At 29.2% G+C, this 20,679-nt stretch overlaps 6 protein-coding genes across 6 annotated transcripts; 4 read left to right on the forward strand and 2 right to left on the reverse strand.

The window, feature by feature from the left end:
• Positions 1-1,169: 1,169 nt before the first annotated feature.
• On the forward strand, positions 1,170-3,744 carry BX663DRAFT_427630 (major facilitator superfamily domain-containing protein; the record flags this gene model as incomplete). Its single annotated transcript, XM_051522632.1, has 9 exons — positions 1,170-1,411; positions 1,489-1,592; positions 1,655-1,758; positions 1,866-1,931; positions 2,002-2,057; positions 2,150-2,201; positions 2,291-2,337; positions 2,416-2,916; positions 3,045-3,744. The coding sequence occupies 9 exons, from the start codon at positions 1,170-1,172 to the stop codon at positions 3,742-3,744; spliced, it is 1,872 nt and encodes a 623-aa protein (XP_051386613.1).
• An 813-nt stretch (positions 3,745-4,557) lies between these two features.
• On the forward strand, positions 4,558-6,227 carry BX663DRAFT_466697 (uncharacterized protein). The gene is made up of 3 exons (XM_051524060.1): positions 4,558-4,672; positions 4,733-5,379; positions 5,436-6,227. Exons 1-3 carry the CDS (start codon positions 4,626-4,628, stop codon positions 5,786-5,788), a joined length of 1,047 nt encoding a protein of 348 aa, XP_051386614.1. The 5' UTR covers positions 4,558-4,625; the 3' UTR covers positions 5,789-6,227.
• Positions 6,228-6,575: 348 nt separating this feature from the next.
• On the forward strand, positions 6,576-9,309 carry BX663DRAFT_497149 (ras guanine nucleotide exchange factor domain-containing protein). The gene is made up of 4 exons (XM_051525869.1): positions 6,576-6,773; positions 6,861-6,936; positions 7,019-7,288; positions 7,363-9,309. The coding sequence occupies exons 1-4, from the start codon at positions 6,705-6,707 to the stop codon at positions 9,216-9,218; spliced, it is 2,271 nt and encodes a 756-aa protein (XP_051386615.1). The 5' UTR covers positions 6,576-6,704; the 3' UTR covers positions 9,219-9,309.
• A 79-nt stretch (positions 9,310-9,388) lies between these two features.
• Positions 9,389-11,020, reverse strand: BX663DRAFT_497151 (uncharacterized protein). Its single transcript, XM_051525870.1, has 4 exons — positions 10,700-11,020; positions 10,422-10,612; positions 10,099-10,336; positions 9,389-9,993 (listed from the first exon to the last, which is right to left on the reverse strand). The coding sequence occupies exons 1-4, from the start codon at positions 10,911-10,913 to the stop codon at positions 9,416-9,418; spliced, it is 1,221 nt and encodes a 406-aa protein (XP_051386616.1). The 5' UTR covers positions 10,914-11,020; the 3' UTR covers positions 9,389-9,415.
• Positions 11,021-12,842: 1,822 nt separating this feature from the next.
• BX663DRAFT_497153 (uncharacterized protein) lies at positions 12,843-15,545 on the forward strand. The gene is made up of 4 exons (XM_051525871.1): positions 12,843-13,180; positions 13,259-13,837; positions 13,972-14,349; positions 14,408-15,545. The coding sequence occupies exons 1-4, from the start codon at positions 12,907-12,909 to the stop codon at positions 15,421-15,423; spliced, it is 2,247 nt and encodes a 748-aa protein (XP_051386617.1). The 5' UTR covers positions 12,843-12,906; the 3' UTR covers positions 15,424-15,545.
• Positions 15,546-16,284: 739 nt separating this feature from the next.
• BX663DRAFT_448293 (major facilitator superfamily domain-containing protein) lies at positions 16,285-18,308 on the reverse strand. The gene is made up of 5 exons (XM_051523709.1): positions 17,996-18,308; positions 17,758-17,880; positions 17,366-17,691; positions 16,993-17,290; positions 16,285-16,923 (listed from the first exon to the last, which is right to left on the reverse strand). The coding sequence occupies exons 1-5, from the start codon at positions 18,176-18,178 to the stop codon at positions 16,384-16,386; spliced, it is 1,470 nt and encodes a 489-aa protein (XP_051386618.1). The 5' UTR covers positions 18,179-18,308; the 3' UTR covers positions 16,285-16,383.
• Positions 18,309-20,679: the final 2,371 nt, after the last annotated feature.

Raw genomic sequence — 20,679 nt, forward strand, 5'->3', positions numbered from 1 at the left:
TAATAACTGAAAATAGTGTTAATGTCTTTATTATTGATTCTCCTTTCATTATTTACAATATTGCCCGAGGAAAATATTTAAATCCAATAATGAGCTGCTTTCTTGATATATATCTAAAGTAGGAAAGATGTTTATTCAACAATATGAGAAATGATAACTCAGGTTTTAGTAAATCAGTTAATTAGAAATCAGTTTTTTTTTTTTTTTTTTTTTTTTTTTTTTTTTTTGTTATGTGTGACACATTTATAATATATTTATTGTAATGAAGATCTTTGTTGTGTAATAATGCTTGTTTTAAATTACATAATATAAACAATTAAAATACATAAAAACAAAATATTCTAGCCTTTAAGGATGATAAAAGGATTTTAATGTTATGCAGATGATAGAAATAAGAGCATTATTAACTACGTAGTATTTAAATCATTTCTATATTAGAGAAAGAATGATTCAACTCAACTCGTACAAAGATGTTTGTTTCAGACTAATTCATCAGTCATTCTTCGGTAAAATCACTTTCCTTGAATATCTGGGGGGAGGAAGTGGGAAAAGATCTCATTATATTCTCCAATTCGGACATCATAGTGTCTTTACTCTGTTTTATTTATTCCTTATTACCATTATTATTTTGTCTACTGCTATTTTTTTTTAAATCATTTATATTACATTTCTAGCTTGATTCGGGCAAATCTAATATTTCATCTATAATATTGTTGTATTCAAAATTGACTTAATAATATGAAGAAGACTTATGTCTTGATTATTTTAGTCATTTCCTTAGAAATAAAAATAAGACTCCTTTTCTTTTTTTTTAAAAGAAAAGTCTCTAAAGCGTCCAATCGTAAAAATTAATAACACCTTCTTCTATGTTTTTTTTTTTTTTTTTTTTTTTTTTTTTTTTTTTTTTTGGTAAAAACACTTTAGCTTTGTATACAATCCTTCTTTTTTTTTATGGATAAAAATAGATAAAATTATTAAATACTATATCCACAATCGAACTTTCTTTTATTGCACATAAAAAGAGGGAACAAACAAATAAATCCGACTATACGGAATTAAACTTGTAATAAAATTTTTCTGAAACTAAACTGAAAAAAAAAAAAATTGACAGATTCATTTTTTTTATTTTTATTTTTCTTCCTTGTTTTCTTCTCCCCTTTTCAAATAATATGCCACAAAAGGAAGAAGTGCCTAATAATTATGAGGAAAATGAAGCCTCTGCAGCTTCCACACTAAACAGTATAATTTATAGTGAGAATTCTAAAAAAGATGAAGTTCAATTCCCCGAAGATCATGATAATTTAAAGCAACAGTCAACAGATGATTTAAAAAAGTCAAAGAGTTGGAGAGATAGCTTATTTTTAACATTTATTGGTCTTCAAATTGCTTTATTTTTAGCTGCTCTTGATAGGTAAATCAATACATTAAAAAAAAAAGTCAATTGAAATCATAAAATTAAATTGATCTGTAATATTATGTATTTTGCAGTACAATTGTATCAACTGCTTTACCACGTATAGGATCTGACTTCAATAAAATGGATATTGTTGCTTGGGTTGCTACAGCGTATATTCTTACATTCGATGCTTTCCGTAAGATGAAAATCGAATTATATATTGAGATATCTTCTGATCTTTTATTTATTTGCATACAGAACCATTATTCTCCAAATTTTCAGATATTTTTGGTAGGAAACTAATTTTACTATTTGGTATTTTTATGTTCCTATTAGGCTCATTACTTTGTGGAGTTGCTAAAGTAAGCTGAGAAAAAACACAATTTTTTTTTCTTTCTTTTTTATAACATACACACAAAACAATACTAATTTATTTATTTATTTTTTAATATTATTCTCTGAAAAATAGTCAATGATTATGTTAATTGTTTGTAGAGCAATTGCTGGTATCGGTGGTGCCGGTATCTTCTCAATGGTATAAATGAATCTTATTTATATTTTTAACTTTATTTTTTACTAAATGTATGCCTTATGTAATAAAATAGGTTTTTATTATTATCTCCGATTTAGTTCCACTAGAGAAAAGAGGCGCTTTTCAAGGGTAAAATATTCCCCTAAAAACAAAGAAAAACCCCTTCTCTTTTATTTGTGTTAAAAAAAAAAACGACAACTAATTTTTATTTTATATCCTAGTGTCGTAAATGCTGTTTTTGCATTATCTAGCGTTTTTGGTCCTTTAATCGGAGTAAGTAACTTTCCTAACTATTATAAAATTAAAAGCTACTTATATTTTGTAACAGATCTCTAACTTGACTTTTTTTTTTTTCTTTACAGGGAACATTTACTGATTATGTAACATGGCGTTGGAACTTTTATATCAAGTATGTCTTTTTTTTTCTCTCTTTTTAACAACAACAACTTATTACAATACAACAGGATATCTAATATTTATTATATAGTTTACCAATTGGAGGTGTTGCAGTAATTATTCTTCTTATTTTCCTACATTTACCTATTCCAAAAGGTGATTTCATGCAAAAGTTAAAAAGAATTGACTATTTGGGTACAGCCCTTGTCCTTCTTTTCTCGACCCTTTTCTTGTTAGCCATGAATTTTGGTGGCCAAACATTTCCTTGGAAATCTGCTGCTGTCATTGTACCATTAGTTTTGACCGGTGTATTTATTGGTGCCTTGGTTTTTGTTGAAACCAAAGTAGTTGAGCCTTTAATGCCACCACGTTTATTCAAGATTCGTTCTGTAGCTGCTATTCTAAGTACAAATTGGTTTTTCGGTATGTCCTTCTTTAGTATGGTTTATTATCTGCCTATTTATTTCCAAGTGATTCGTGGTGATTCAGCCATGTGGTCTGGTATTCGTTTAATTCCAATGCAATTGCTTTGTGCTACTTTCTCTACATTATCTGGTCTTTTTATTTCTAAAACTGGTATTTTCAGACCATTGTAAGCAGTTGTTTATTATTATTATTATTATTATTATTATTATTATTATTATTATTATTATTATTATTATTATTATTATTATTATAGCTAATAACGCGTTCAATCTATTTTTTTTTCTTTTTGAATAGACCTTCAATTGGTATGGCATTTCTTACAATAAGTGTAGGTTTACTTTCTCTACTTGATTTAACTAGTTCATTTTCTAACGTTTACGGGTTTACTATTCTTGGAGGTATTGGTCTTGGATGTATGTTCTCATCTGCTATCATTGCACTTCAGGCATCTGTACCACCCAAAGATATTGCTGTCGTTACTGGTCTTGGTAATTTTAGTCGTATCCTTGGTGGAGCCTTAGGTGTTGCCGTGTCATCGACCATTCTTAATTCTACACTCTCTAAGAGTCTTCCTCAATATGTTCCTCAAGATATTGTAGAAAAAATTCTTGCTTCTTCAGAATATGTTAGAGCTGGCTGTCCTACTGAATACTTGGATAATGTGTTAGACTGCTACTTGGAAGGCTTAAAGTTGATTTGGTATGTAATGACTGCTATGGCTGGCGTTGGATTCATGTTATCTCTTTTTGTTAAATCAGCACCTATCCTAAAGAAACAGCAAGAGGAAGTACCTAGTAATAAGAATAATAACGCTGATCAAGATATTGAAAAGGCTACACCAGCCACGCCTCAGAGTTTAAATGACGATGATGAACAACACCAACACACAGTTTATGAAGATAATGTAGTTGCTGTTGATATACAACCAGTGAAAGAACAAATACATCTTCATCATGGTGGAGATAATTTATGTAGTAGAAAGCCACCACAATAACAATTCTCTCTCTTTTTTCTTTTTATCTTTTGAAAATTAACATTTCAACATATTTGTATATAATAGCTAATTTCTTTTATCATGTACTAAAGTACAATTTTTTTTTATAAATACTTATTTAACAAAATAATAATTCGGTTATTTGCTAGTAATATATTCCTCGATTTTTAATAAAATAGAATTTTTAATGCTAATCATGTTTAGTAGATAAATTTGCACATAATATAATGTCAAAAAAGGAAACTAACTTATTTATCCCCATTTATCGTACATGCATTTTTAAAAATTGAAAAAAAAAAGGGAAGAATCATGACTTGAATAAAGCATATTTCAAGTAAAATAATAAAATGCAACGAGTAGTGTATTAGTATGTTGTCATAGTAACATACTGTCGTAGCAACATGTTGTCATCATAGTAGCATTGTCTATTTTACTTACAAAGGCTAATGGTCGGCATTCTAAATATTATAGAATTTGTAAACATTTGATTCGAAGGCTTTCTTTTTGTAAAAATAAAAAATTAATAATCACAAAGTGAAGTTTTATATGTATTTAAAGTATAACCTATTCATTAAAGAATTCTGCATTATTAAATAAGTTTTTTTTTTACACGGTTGTTTCTATTGTTTACATTTTGTGTAACATTAAATAAGAAAAGAAGGGGGGGCTATCGACTCGGTGATGAAATATATTTTTCTGGTTGGTTGAATAGGCCGTGTCCGTGGCCCGTCAAAAGTGTCACTTTTTTTTTTTTCATTTGAAACCAAAACCGAAACTTATCTTTTTATCATTATTTTTTTTTCCCTTTTCATATATTATTATTATTATTTTCTCTTTCTTTTTATAATAATCAATCATTAACATTACTTACATTTGATTACATGACATCACAAAATATAAATATAATTTTTAAGCGTAAGCAGTCCGTGTAAGTAAACTTTTTAATTAATAGTATTTCAATAACTTAATGTCCATGTTTAATTATTAGTGGTAATAATGGCGTCGGTAGCATAGGTGGTGCTTCAGCTATGTCTTATTCACCTTCATCACATACAATGCCAACTTTATTTCAACATCGAGATAGTTTTGTTCATCAACGAGAACTAGAATCTGCCTTTTGTAGTGATTTAGTATGTTGTGGTACTCCTGTGCGAGATCTTCATGAATTATTACACCATTATGAAGAACATCATCATGCTCCCATTGAAGAAGAGCCTGAGCCTAAAGAAGAAAACGAAAATAATCCAACTACAGAAGATGATATTGTTATGGATGACCTTGATTCACCTTTTCCTTTACCTACTCAACCCCATGAACTTGCTGCGCTTACAAGTAGTCCATTACTTCGAAAAAATAATTTAACTACTACAGTTATAAATCCTTCAACATCCCCACCTACAACTACGTTAGATACTGCTACATCTTTAAACCTAAGTCCCAGTACAACTACAACTACAACTGCAACTACACCTACACCTACAACACGTACTACACTTAGTCCACATCAACAGCATACAGAAGAAATATTGAGGCAAGCATTACCTGCTTTAGCTAATCATCCCTCTGTCATTAATGGATCTTCACTACAAGAAAGTTTAAATTATTTTAAAAATGAAGCATTATATCAAACATGTGGTAAAGTTAATGAATAATTAAAAATTGATTTATCTAAATTTTGCCTATTATTATAGATGATGGACAAGATAAGCCTTATAAATGTCCTATTAAAGGCTGTGATAAAGCATACAAAAATCCAAATGGTTTAAAATATCATCAAATGCATGGACATTCAGAAGAAGATAAACTAAGTGAAGCAGAAAGAGATGCACAAAAGCCTTACATGTGTACTATTGGCTATTGCAATAAGCGTTATAAAAATTTAAATGGACTTAAATATCATATTGAACATTCTCATATTGCGAAATTAAAACAATATTCCTCTCCTATTCATAATAGTGTAGAACACATTTTATTTAATACAACAGCATCAAATAATAATGAAGCCTGGAGACCTTCTTCTGAACAGCAGCCTTTTCAAGGTTAATAGAATATAAACTATTACTTTCTATTTATAAATATTATCTTGTATATATAATATCGTTATGATCGAGCATACTCTCTTGCACACAGACACACATACACACACACACACACACACACACACACACACACACACACACGTACACATACAGAAAGACACACATACACATATACACACATACACAGACACAGACATATATACATACGTATATATATACTCACCTTTTACACACATACTATCGATTTTATATTATATTTAATATATAATATTTTTATTAATAACAAATAATGCTCTTACGCAGTACATTACAATCTAGATAAGTAAAGATTTTTCTTTAAAAATATAATCAGATTCTTCATATAAATAAGTATATATTCTGAGCATGTGCTACATGTATATTGAGTCCTATTATTTTGTATATGTTTATGCTGTTGACTCTAAGACTTTCTTATATGTATAAAAAAGAGAAAAAGATAAATTGAATGAAATATGCACTTATAATATATCATTCATATTTTATGATTTATCACATAAAGTAAATGTGCTTTGACATAATGATAATGTGTAACCAACATAATACTATTAATAAATCATGTGCTTTTTTTTATTATTGTTATTATTATAAATGATTGATTCGTCATAGTTTTAGCATATAAATAATAAATGACGACGGTAATAAACTGTATTAAAAAAAAAAAAGACAGATTTTTTTTTTTTTTTTTTTTTTTTTTTTTTTTTTTTTTTTTTTTTTTTTTTTTTACATTTTTAATTTATAACTATTTTTTATTTATTTTTTTATTTTATTTTTAAAGGAAAGAAAAGCTTATTAAAACTATTATTTTTGATTTTTAAATTATTTTACAATAAGCAAAAATAAGAAAAAAGAAGTGAAAAGTTCAAGAAAATACTGTTAGTGGCAATGGCAGATGACCAAATTACAAATGCTGTTGCATTAGCTATTGAACTCGAAGAAAAAGGACAAACTAAAGTAAAAATACATATATAGATATATGTATATTATATATTTTAAAAACGCTTTTGGTTTATGGATATGTATTTATATATTGCAATATAGGAAGCATATTTCGCTTTTACAGCAGCAAGTCAAACAGCAATTCAATCATTAAATGAAATCAAATTTGTACATTCTTGTAAGTAATTATGTATATTTATAAATGTATTAATTTAAATAATAAGAATAATGTTTTAACTTTCTTTTCTTTTTTTCATTAGCTATTGTATCTAGTCCCAAACAATATTTAGCACTTTTGTCATCAATTAGGACATGTTTGACACATGTTGAAAATATTATTGAGCAGCATTCCCCAACAGCACTTCAACCAGCCAGTAGTCAGACAACGAGCGATAGTAAACTGTTGTCTCGACCTCCAAAACCCCCAAAACCATCCAAAATGCAAAAGCCTACGATACCACCAAAACCCACTCGAGTGAACTCAAGACCTGCTTCACCAACACAAAAATCACAGGAGAATGAATTGCCGGGTAATGCATACAACCCATTAAATGTTAAACTTTATTTTTAATTTATATATATATATATATATATTACTTATTAGACAATTCATCAGAAATTACAATCATTAGACCACATGTACACGAAAGTCGACCCACCAGTTTACCACCACAAACTCGCAACGATCACCCATTAAATGTGACCCATAGACCTCATACTGAATATCCTGTTAATACGGCTGATATGAATCATTCCTCTTCTATTCATATAGTAGCCGAAGGTGAAATTGATCCTAACTATCTTGTCCCCGCTCAGACAAGTGCTGGTGATAGTTTAGCACCTTCTTCTTCAATTATGAATCATGATCATGTTCCTCTTATCCCAGCACCTCCTCTCCTCACAACACATCGTGTATTACAAGCTAAAGTAAATGACTTGGAAGAAAAGATTCGAAATTGCCGAGCTCGTAAACAGGCCATAGCTAAAGAACAAAATCCTGACGCATCGACTGAAGATAGTCTTGACCAAATGATTGCTCAATACTTACGTGTGCTAGCAGAGTTAAAAGCAACACTGAATGGTGTTCGTACAACGTATATAAGTGCTGCTACTATCCCTAGTATCCTTCAATTTCAAGCTCATGTCATTGCCTATCAAATCACTTTAATTGAGGCTGCTATCTTTAGTGCGATACCCCCACATGCTTTACTTGAGCATTCATCAAAACATCCTCACCCTCGTATTGTTGCTTCTACCGATTTTTTTAATTACATCACACGTATTATTGAGCATAGCATCTTACTTCCTCAAGAGGCTTCAGCACGAGCTCAAATTATTCATTATTGGATTAAAGTCGCTTCACGCTGTTTTGACATTAATAATTATCAAACATTGAAAGCAATCATTTCAGCTCTAAGCACACCACCTGTACAACGATTACGACGTACTTGGGCCTATGTTCCTAAAAAGAGTTTTACAAAGCTTGAAACACTAAATGACCTTATGTCAGAGGGTAATAATTATGGGAATTATCGAGAACATATGGGCATGGTGAGTACAGCTGTAGTAAACGGTAAAAGTGTGCAGCTTATTCGAGACGAGCATTTTGCACGCCCTACGGTGCCCTTTTTGGGCACCTTCATTCATGATATTACCTATCTTTTGGCTGCCTTTAAATCATCTCCAAATGCAGCAACCATGAATTCAGCGGATGAACCACGTATTCACGATGTTCTTCATACAATGCATCAATTCCAAAGTGGACCCCGTTATACACCTACTTTACCCCCCGCTTTTCTCAAATCTTCACAGAAGCATCATTTTAGACCTTCTCTTTCAAATGCATTACATCGCGGAGCCTCACGTATTCAGAGATTCAGTGGTGGTAGTCTCTTTGGCAGCAGCTTTGACTCAAATACCCATAACAGTAGTAGCAGTAACACTAGTCTCTCTAGCCAAAATTATGATGTGGATGATGAAGATAACAATCTAGAGGAACAACAAAAGATGGCCACGCAATATATTTTAATGCGATCCTGGGTAAGCCAGAATACAGTGGATGAATTAAGTCATTTACGTGAACCACCACCACAACAGATGAGATCCAACGGTGGATTACGAAGTAACAGTAGCAATAGTAGTATCTCCATGAATCGTACAAGCTCTATGTTCAGTAATACATCAAGATTTAGTAATGGATCTATGAATTACCTTACAGAGAGTCGACCCACAAGTATGGATGATGATCTCAAACGACGTTCAAATGGACAATCTTTACGTCCAGCGACAATACATGAAGGTCTTTCAAAAGAGGAAATAGAGAATTTTCATATAATAGATAATAAGCCTGTTGTGCCACCTCGACCTCCTATTCCACCTCCTCCTCTTTCGACCTCTGTTTCAAATGATGAATTTAAAACAGCCTTAGCACAACGATTAGCCAAAGTGGAAAGAAAATAAAATAAAATAAAATAAAAACAAACAAACAAACAAACAAACAAACAAACTCATTAGAAATAAATTTATATACTTCAATGTGTACATATTTAATAAGGGATATATATATATATGTATGTATATATGTATATATTATAACATGAATATAACAATAAATTTAACGTAGCCTGACGTTTTTTTTTTTTTTCTTTTTTTTTTTTTTAAATTTGACTTCCAAAATATGAATGCAATCTAGGATGTGCATACACGAATTTTGCAACAAAAGGTTTTGTTAACTGACAGGGATTATCAAAATGGAATCCCCAAGACAAGAAGCCATTCATGATGTAATAAAATGTGAAATAACCAAAAAGGATTGTCCAAGTATGTTGAATAACTCTACAAGCTAACGAGTTTTTAAATTGTGGAGATAGTCGAGGAGCTACATATAACTTGATCAAATTTTCAAAAAAGGCACCGACACCATGACTTATAAAGAAGATACATTGTTGACCCTTAAAATAACGATTAAAAATGGGCCAACCTAGATTAGCAGCAACAATATATTCGTGCATGAAAGCAGAGGCAAAAAAGACAGAGATGGAGGCTAAAAGGAAAGCAACAGATCTAGAGGTATCATTACTAACACGTTTTGCAAGAGCTCTTTGAGTAAGGATACGAACAGGTCTGAAAGGAAATGCGAGCCAGGTTGTTTTAAAGAGTTGATGCCAGCGATAAGACCAAAGATCATCTAAAGAATGAGAAACGATAGGATGACGCATCAAGGAATTCCATTGTTCTAAACAGCAAAAAAAAAAAAAAAAAAAAAAAAAAAAAAAATATAAATTATTATGCAAAGATATATATATATATATACATATATAAGCACACTCTATTATATTACCTGATGAATATGAGCCATGCTCTACAAATACACAATACATGAACTGAAGAATATAGCCTGCTAAATTAAACCCGGCAGTCATGACGACAATACAAGCAGCAAAAAAGAAAAAATAGGTTATAGGCTTTTCTTTTATCATAGCAACAGCTTCATATCCTGTAAAAGAGCAAATCCAGCTACCAAAGATATCAAGTATAAAAGCACAAATCAAAAAATTTAAAATAATATGGTAAAATTTCTTATTACATAATATTAAAAAAGAGATTATCATCGTTAATATCATTTTAGATATACATACACATATATATATATTTGCCTATTACCTTGTCTTTTTTATAAATCTTTACAGGTTTACCCTTTTTAGGAAAAGTACGTAGACTACTCCAAAAGTCAATCCAAAGACTTAAAGGTGTAGCATAAACAGGTCTGTCCTGAATTAAAGGGCCAACCCAATATAATTCCAAGAAACGTAAAAATATATTATAATTCGTAACACCTGCGACAAGATCAATTACTGTAAAAAAAAAAAAAAAAAAAAAAAAAAAAAAAAAGGCACAATTTTAGTATAAACATATAGACTAAATATCAAATAAGTCCTTACTTCTATTTCCATTTGTAAAACCAAAAGGAATAAAAAATACAGCTAAAAGTAATGGAATGGATAACAATTGTTTTAAAAAGCCTGGTAATCTATCATTTGGTATAATGATGATCGATGACAAAATAAGGGACGGCGCAACAAACAAAAGAGGATAGAGAAGAAAAGGTAAAACAATTCGATTTTTCCCACCAAGAAATATTGAAAAATCAATCATTAAATAAAAGAAGAAAGAAACAATGAAAATAGGTTGCTTTAGTAATTATCAAAAATAAAATAAAATTTAATTCTATTTAAGCTTCTTTAATTAAGGAAAAAAAAAAAAAAAATCATGTTCATTTTATCCAGTAAAATATATTTATATTTTTTTTTCAGGTTGCATTTTATGTTCGAATATGATGTTTTTTTTTCTCTTTTTAGCTGTCAATGATAGCTTACTACAATATTCATACTAAATTTACTCTCAAAATAATATAGATTTAATCTATTTACTAGTTCCTAATGTAGTCGAAAAATAATACCCATTTTAGTTCATCAGGCATGCTTGGAAATCGATGAAAGTTAATTGCATCGTTGTCGACTTAAAATTAGACTAAATAAAACTATATAAAAAAAAAAGAAAGAAAAAAGAAAAAAAAATATGGTACCAATAATTTGTTGAAATATCACCTGTTTATGACGACAAACACCTTTTTTTAAACTAGATAAGGTTATAGCCACGAATTACTTTCTTCTAATGTGTATTAATCCAAGAATTAATAAGAAATAAACTTCCAAATTTAGTAATTGAATAGAATTTATGTGTAATATTCATGTAGTATTTCTTTATATTATTGTTTTCTAAAATACTTGGAATATAAATGCTGAGGTATTTTCAATAATTTGTGTAAAATAACAGATTTGCCATTGAACTGGTCTGGTTTTATCATTGGTTGTGTTTTATGAAAGAACAATAGCGTTGTTGTCAAAATATTAAAGTAAGCTCATTACATAAATACATCATTTATCTTTTTGTTAATAACATATTTGGATATAAAAAATCCTAGGGCATAAAGTTCTACTAATAAAAGGATGATATTATTGGTTCATTCAATAATGACGTATTAATGATATTAAAATATCATTTTCTCCATCTTATTGTTGTAGTAAATGTATAAATAAATTATTAATAGTATGAGCTCTATCACTTATCATTGGACAGCTTAGGAACTTTTTTTGTTATTACATAGTGAACTTACAGGCTATCATATATTTACAGTATATAACATACAATTAATACTATTTTTATTAAGAAGGATAAGAATTAATAGAAAAGCATACTATATAGACCTGTCAAAGGATGATATGCTAAAAAGTTGGGTTAATATATTTAAGATTTTGAAAGAAGTTCCTAAGGTTGTATTAAAAGTATCCTTTGTTTATAAACTTCAGATAGAACAAAACACACACACACACACACACATACACATACACATACACACACACAAATATATATATATATATGTATGTATATATTACTCCAGTTAGCATATCGTCTTATAAGAATATACATGTCACTATAACCTCTTTTTATTGTCTTTGGAATACATGGAAGACTAAGGTTATGCTGTACTAGGAAATTTAGTTTGTAGATATTAAATAAACTACAATAATATATAATTCAATTAAAAGAAAACAATATATTCAAGAAATACTTGTATCAAATCTAATAGCCGGCTAGTTTTAAGCTTGAATAATTTACCTAATTGATAGTTCTCTTTTTCTTTTTTATGATTTAAAGAATTAACCTCCTTTATATTATAAACTTATTAGTAACAGGTTTACAAAGTTAATACATTGATGAATTTCTTATAGGGATTAAATAGTCAGTATCAATTTCTGATAATGCAAAATTAATAAGAAAGCTTAAAAATATTCTTATACGCTAAAATAAAAAAAAACATATGTACGTTATAATCAAAGTTAAATTATCTATTGTTATCAAAGAGTACAAATTTTTATTAAAGAAGTTCGTTTATTTTAAGTAATTCGAGCCTAGAACAAGTGTTTATGCGATTTTCATATGCACATATATACTTTGGTATTATATACACATGAATCCTTTTATATTCATGTAGTGCAAATGCTACACAGAATAATTTTATTTTCTGCATTTGTTCTTCTTTCTTTAAGATTCTATTTTTTCCTTTTTTTTTCTTTTTCAATGCAAAATGGCTGAATCAATACCACTCTCACCTTCACATATTAGTCCTCCACAAAGACCGAATAAAAGTCAGTTGAGAGCTATTATAGAACAACCTACTGGTAGCTATTCTTCAAGTGGCAGTAGTTCAGTAAATGTATCTCCATCAAATGAAGATGAATACTCTAACAAAATACCACGATATACAAGCCGTTTTACAGAACATTTTGATTCATTAGAACATCAAATATTATCTCTCAGTAATGATAATACTGCCATATGTATGAATACAGAATTTGTAGGTAATCCTTCATCTGGTTTTTTTTTTATAGCTTAAAAAAAAATGTCTTTAGTTGATGAATATCCTTGTTATTCTTTAGAAAGTCCAGTTACGGTAAAGCGAAAGCCTTTAAAACCATCTTTATCTACACCACTTATAACTCATTCTGGAACGATAAAAAAGACCAATGGATCCATCAAGTCACCTACGAATAGCAACTCACCAACTAGTTTTAATCGAGCCAATTTTATTATTACACGTCTTGAAAATTGGTTCCTCTTTCTCAAGGCACTCATTAAATGGATAGAAGAGATATCTAAGGCTGCAATAGTAAATGCTCGAAATTATTCACAACGGGTATATCCGCATCTTGACATATCCTGCTCAGCTCAGACAACCATCTTAACCGGAATCCAAACAATGGTCATGCAAATAGCAGCTCAACAACAAGAATTTAGTAAACATCTCGAGCGTCATTATTTATCTGAGCTTGTTAAACTGCGAAAGGAAGTTAAAGAGATGATTCAAAAGTTGAAAAATGATCAGAATTTATATATGGATGAATGGTTACGTCGTGCAGAAGTAACAAAATATAAAATGCTACATTTAGATCGTTGTTGTAAGCAGTCAGAAAAAACAAAAGGACAATTAGAGATGGATCCATGGTTAGCTAATTCATGTAAAACACCTTATAGATAGAAGAATGATTTTATATTATATATTTATATTTATTTATTTTATTTATATACTTTTTGTGTGTGCGTGTGCGTGCGTACGTTTGTGTGTGTGTGGGGGGATTTATTTCTGTAACAGTGGTACTTTGTCAACTAAAACGAGAAGTAGATGAAGAAAATCGCCTTCGACTATTAATGATACCTATTCAAAAAGAGGCTAAATCATTGGAGAAACGATTATACGATGCTATTAAACCAACAATTGAATATTCCTATAAAATATTAGCGCCTAATTCAGAACCACCGTCCATGATGACACAAGAACAAGAATGGAGTCAATTCGTTGAATCCCATATGAATGATTTTGTCAATGAGCATTATCCGAAGAAAGATTTTCTCAAGATCAACTATCCAAACAAGTTTCATCCATGTGTAATGACATTATTGAAGGGAAAATTAGAAAGAAAGATCGGTGTACGAAAGCAATTTACTGAAAAGTATTACTTCCTTAGTCAAGGTAATATTTAGTATGTATGACAAATATATTGTGCTATACTTACCCTTTTTTTCTTTAGGGGGATATCTTCATCAATATAGTTTGGATAATAAACGTATGCCTGAAAAGACACTCTTTATACCAAGCACAACTATTGTCCCTTCAATTGACTTGAATGAAATAAGCAGTAATAATATAAATTCAGATAATGCATTGTCTCAACAAAATGCAACTAATAATTATACATTTGAGATATGTAAACCTGCTACTAATGTATTACAACGTGATAAAATATCTGTTTTTCGAGCATCGACAAAATCAGAGTTGATTACTTGGTGTCGTATGTTGTTGAGTATTGCAACAGGCACACAGATATCCTCTTCTCTAGATGATTATCATTCCACCAATAACGACTTGTTTTTATTACATAATCCATCCTCCACAAGTGATGAAGAAGCACATACTACTGATGTAGCTAAAGTTGACTTATTAAATGACAAAAGCAAGGAACCCACACTGCTAGAAGTTGATGTTAGCAAATCATTAGTTGATGCAATAATAAACATGCCAACGGCCTTATTGACTACAACTAGCTTCCAATCTGTTGAGACAGAGGAATCATTTAATGAACCAGCAGCCATAAATCAATCCTCAACGCCTTCCGATACGAAACAAGAAGATGATACTAACACGGATACAGAATCATATACTACTGCTTTATTAGATAAAGATAACGACGAAGTCATAGATACTTACTTCCAATCTGATGATGATATTATGAGTATTGACTCTACTTTGACGGCCAGAAGTCCACCTGATACAGCATGCATACAAAATAATCCAGAACAACAGAACTTAAATATAGCAATAGAAAAATCACCTTCGCTAGCAGCAAGTTGTTTTGATGATGCTCAATCATCCCTCTACTTTTCATCTACCTCATCTCCTCCCTCCATTGATCAATCAAATAGATCATCCATTATATCCGTTCCTGAATTTAATTTAATTTCTGTAGCAACTACTATAAATAAGCGCACGTCAACAAATATTAATTTTTATAAAACGACTTTAAATATCAATTTGGAAAATGAATAATAAAAGGAAATTTAGTAAAGACATATATTACAATACCAATATATATATGTATGTATATATCTAATGAAGAGTATTTATATGTATTTATTTAAAAAACATATGACATGATTATAACTGGAAAGGGATATTGTATAACTTCCAATACAATGAATGTTTGTCTTGTACTGTTTAAAAATGCAATTTTACTTTATCATTATAATTTTCCGTTAACTATTCCTTAGAGTGACAGCTTCTGATAGCTCTATATCTAAATAGCATATTTACACATGATAAACATATTAATTGAATATACTATCAGCATTTTTTTTTGTTGCTTTCATATTGCTAATAATTCTATTACTGTAACTGTTAACTTTATTATTATTATTCACTGGTACACACTGAAGTAGTATTGTTCTTGATTTTTATCATATATATGATGAAGCATTTTCAAATTTTAAATAGGTATTAATAATTATATAGTTCCAAAGCTGTTTCAAACTTGATTGAGTGTATTGTATATGCTCATTTTAAGGCTGCCGTTTTGATATATATCTTCTAAATACATAGACACACACACACACACACACACATATATATATATATATATAGCAGCTAACTATTTACTTGTGTTGCTATAGTATCCAGAAAATTAAAATTTAGTATGTATTCAGGGGGGGTCATTTATAAAAATTCTTTGTTTTATAAACTTTTATTATTACTATTATTATTATTATTATTATGCATGCAATAATATGCTATGCAGTTTATATATTTAAAGAAAAAAGGGTAGTGTAGTTAATATACATAAGATAATACGGTTGAAAATTACGCAGACTTTATATGCGTGAAATAGCTATTACGATGCAAATAGAAAAATGGTGTATGTATGTATATATGTATGTATGTATATATGTATGTATGTATATATGTATATATATTTATATAAATGCCATGACGATAGAAAGGATGTTACACACTTTAAAGACGATAAAAGAAAGTTGTATCTTGTACATCACTTAAATCATCTTCAACATTTGTTACGACAATATTAGCAGACATTAATCTTCTTTTGTTCACAACTGCCATTTTCCAACGAGCTATTAAAAGCAGTACAACAACAACTGAGTTTGCAACGATATATCCTACCATGGCACCGATATAACGAGGTGCTTGACTTTCAACAATCAAAAGGGGACCAACAAAATTACCAATCGTATAAAAAATCATCAAGATACCATTGTAAAAAATCTTTTTTGTATAGCCAGATACATTATTAGAGATAGATGTAACCATAAGGACATAGGCAGCACAATACGACCAAGCAAGATAGAAACCTACAAGTTTAATATGAGGGTTTGGAATGACCAAAAGTAAAATAAGTCCAATTATGTCAATCACCATTAGACCTATAGCTGTATAAATGGTCTGCTTTGTTTTATGAACTATATAAATCGAACCAACAATGAAAATAATATCAGCACCACCTGCACCAACACTGAGAAGGACAGCTTGAAGTCCCTACATTTAATATGTTAATATATATATATATATATAAGGAGATGGAAAAGTGTATTATTCATTATTTACATTATATCCAAAACCCATAGCAAATTGAGTATTGTAAATCGTCATGGCACCATTTTGTAAATTAATAAACAAGCAAGAAAAGCAAAAACACCAAAATCGTGCTTCTTTTAACGCTTCCCATATTTGATCTTTCTTTATCATACTCGTGCGTACAACTGCATTATCTCTCGTTCGCTCTTCTACTAAAATTTCTTGTTCAGCATTTAGACGAAGTGCAGGAGATTTTGGATTATCGATCAAGAAAAAAAAGCTGAATATACCCATAAATGCTGTAATAGAGCCAAGAATGATCATAATCCTATAATAATAATAAAATTATAATGAATATAGAATGTCCCTTTAAACATTCCTTTTTTTTTAATAGATAGTATACCATTTCCATTTTGGTAGGCCTCTAGCATTCCCCATTCGATCGATACCATACGTAATAAGCCCACCCATTATTAAGGCAACACCATTACAGAGCCAAAAGGCTCCTAAACGAGTTGCCTGTTCTGATCGACGATAGAAAGTGCTAACCAAGAGCGTTAAAGAAGGGTAGACTCCAGCTTCAAAGAAACCTAACAAGAAACGCAGAGCTATAATTTGAGAGAAATTCGTACCGGCTGCTGTACAAGTTAAAATTATACCCCAAAGAAACACTATAATACCGATATATCTTCCTACTGATATTGTCTGAAGAAAGTAGTTATTGGGTAACTATAGTGTATTTTATAGAGTAATTTATTAAAGAAATTCTAAATATAAACAAATATATAAGTATACCTGATATAATAAGTAGCCTAAATAAAATATTGAGCCTATTAAACTATATTGATTACCAACAAGCGTGAGATCTTGTTTAAAATCTAACGCAGCAGCATAATTAATAGTTGATTTATCTAAGAACTATATGAATATACAAATATATATAAAAAGGAAAAAAAAACAGTAACAAGAAGAAGAGTTCTATATTAGCATATTGATTTATATATATATTACATACATATATATCTGATTATACCTGTAAGAAATCAATAATACAGATAATAGGCATTAAAAAGAAATCAATCTTTCTAACAAGTGATTTTTCTTCCATAGATATTGGAACATCATCATCACGATAAATATCGTATTGATTAATTGTCTCTATCTCATATCGATTTCCATATAATGATGCATTTGATCGTTTTTCCAAAGACCCCATATTGATATCGGCTGTAGTAGTAGTATACGCCGTTGATTGAATAGATGCTGTGTCGAAAATTTTGGGCGTTATTTTATATTGTATTATTTACTTTTTCTTTTGTTTTTGTTTTTTTTTTGGAAGAAAAAAAAAGTAAGAGGACAAAAAAAAAAAAAAAAAAAAAAAAAAAAAAAAAAAAAAAAAAAAAAAAAAAAAAAAGACAATTAAACAGTATAAGATAAAATATTTTTGAGCGGAGGAGGAGAATGATTTAAGTGTAACTGCTTTCGGATAAGGGGAAGAAATGGGTATTTCTTTTCATAAAAAAAAAAAAATAAAGCTGAGGAAGGAGATGAAATTATTTTCCCCTTTCTCCTTATACTAGATCATAAAATATACTTTATTATAAGAATAAAGAATTGTGTATCTTTATTTAAGCAAAAATTATATAATAATCAACATGGTTAAAAATGAACGAGTATTCAGTTACAGGCTTCATTTTTACTCCGCTTCTAATTTCAGTCTATATCCATGGACACTGATTAGTTGTAAAACAAATCAATATAGTACATTATTATAGTTACCCTGAAATATTCATAAATTTAAATGCTTCTTCAAAAGAATAAAGAAAAAAAGAAGCTGTATTATTATATTTAACTGTCAAATTATGATGTAATTTCTTTTTTATAGTAAGAAATCAAAAGAATATAAAAAATATATTTGCTCTTTTTATTCGTCTTTTTATTAAACCTTATTATTTGTTAACAATAGTACTTTATTATTTTATACTATATTATAAACTAATATCAAATTTACCCAAATGTATATACATTTCACAAATTGACTTTTCTGTCTTAGTCAAACTGACGTTAAAAGCAATATCACCGCAAGTTAAAAATCCACTCGTTGTTATATAAATTTAGGTCGTTGCCTTTTATTATACATTAAAAAGAATAATAATAATATTTAAAGAGGAAGCATACATTCAACCGAATAGTACAATGAAAATATGAATTAAAGATATGCAATGTAAATCTTCTAATAAAGAGTAAACTATGCCCTGAAAGAAGATATAATGTTTATTTAAAAGCTTCAAACAATATTTTGTATCAGCAAAAATGATTTTAAACGGATTATCTTCTGCACTTTTACTTCTAACATTAAAGATTAAAGTTACAATCTATTGATTTTGTATAGAGAAGAAGATGATATAGATATAGAATAAAGATAATATTTTGTCGCATGTAAACAATTATTATTGCGTACATAAACTACAAAGAAAAAATTTCCCTTAAATTATTTCTAGTTGGCTATTAATTGTTTACAAAAATAATCTACTTGGTAGAATAATAGGACTCTTTTTAAGTGATCTATTACACTACCATTCTATTATTGTCTATTTAGTATTTTTTTTTTTGTTTGTTAACATCAGAATCAGTTCCTCCGCCATTTATACATATAATGAATAGTGTTTCAATATTTTATAACTAAAAATTCAACTTGTGTGTAAAAAAAAAAAAAAAAATTCTAACCCAAGTTGTATGTACAAATAAGAAGTTTTAAATGTGTATTTTAGAGGATAATCGCTTTGTAATTAAAATACAATATACTACCAATAGTAAAGTCTAAATTCAACCTACAAATACCCCATATAAATTATTAACGATAATATATATGAATATTTGTTGAAAAAGTTATCTATGAAATTATATGGCACAAAGAGGAGACAGATTATTGTTATTCTAAGATTTCTCACTCCAGAAAATAGTGCTTCTATAATAAAATAAAATAAAATTCGGTCGTCTTTTTTTTTTTAGGGTTTGTCTCAACAAAACCTGGAAAAAATCATTTGAGAGAAAGCGGTAGATAATGTGTATTTAAAGAAAAAAAAATCAAAAATATAAGGGAAACACACAGTTGCTGGAGGATAAGATCGTGCACACTGCAGTGCTGATTTTATTGTTTACTCATCTGTTATGTTTAATATTTAGACTTTTAATTGTTTCATTTGCTGGTAATAATGTAAGCATTAGTTGATAAAAATTATTCCACCCTTTTATATATAAATAGATATTTTTTTGAAGCCAAAATTATTCCTTAACTAAAATACACATTGGTGAATTTTTGATTCACAACAATTTGATATAGTGGTAATATTACACCGCATACCAAATAGTTACACGTAACTTTATCGTTTGTGGAAAAAAAACACTGATCTTGTGTTGAAGTTGCACATCATTCTTATTGGTAAATTCAGTGGTTAGGATTAATTTCTGTACACGGATACAGATTGCGGAGACATTTTACTTCAAACCAGAACTGTGGTCCCTGAAATTAATATTTTCTGTTTTACAAATTTAAAATTTATAAGATGTTGTGCGGAAAATAATATACATGCCCAAGTTTGTTATATTCCCTTATAGAATATAATAAAGCTTTATCATACGATTATGGATTAAATGTTAGGTTTTATGTTAGAGGAAAAAAAATAGGATAAATTGATTAAAATGTGTAATTTCTTT

The sequence above is a fragment of the Cokeromyces recurvatus genome, assembly GCF_025118155.1.
Source record: "Cokeromyces recurvatus strain NRRL 2243 chromosome Unknown BX663scaffold_3, whole genome shotgun sequence".
NCBI classification, from domain to species: Eukaryota; Fungi; Mucoromycota; class Mucoromycetes; order Mucorales; family Mucoraceae; genus Cokeromyces; species Cokeromyces recurvatus.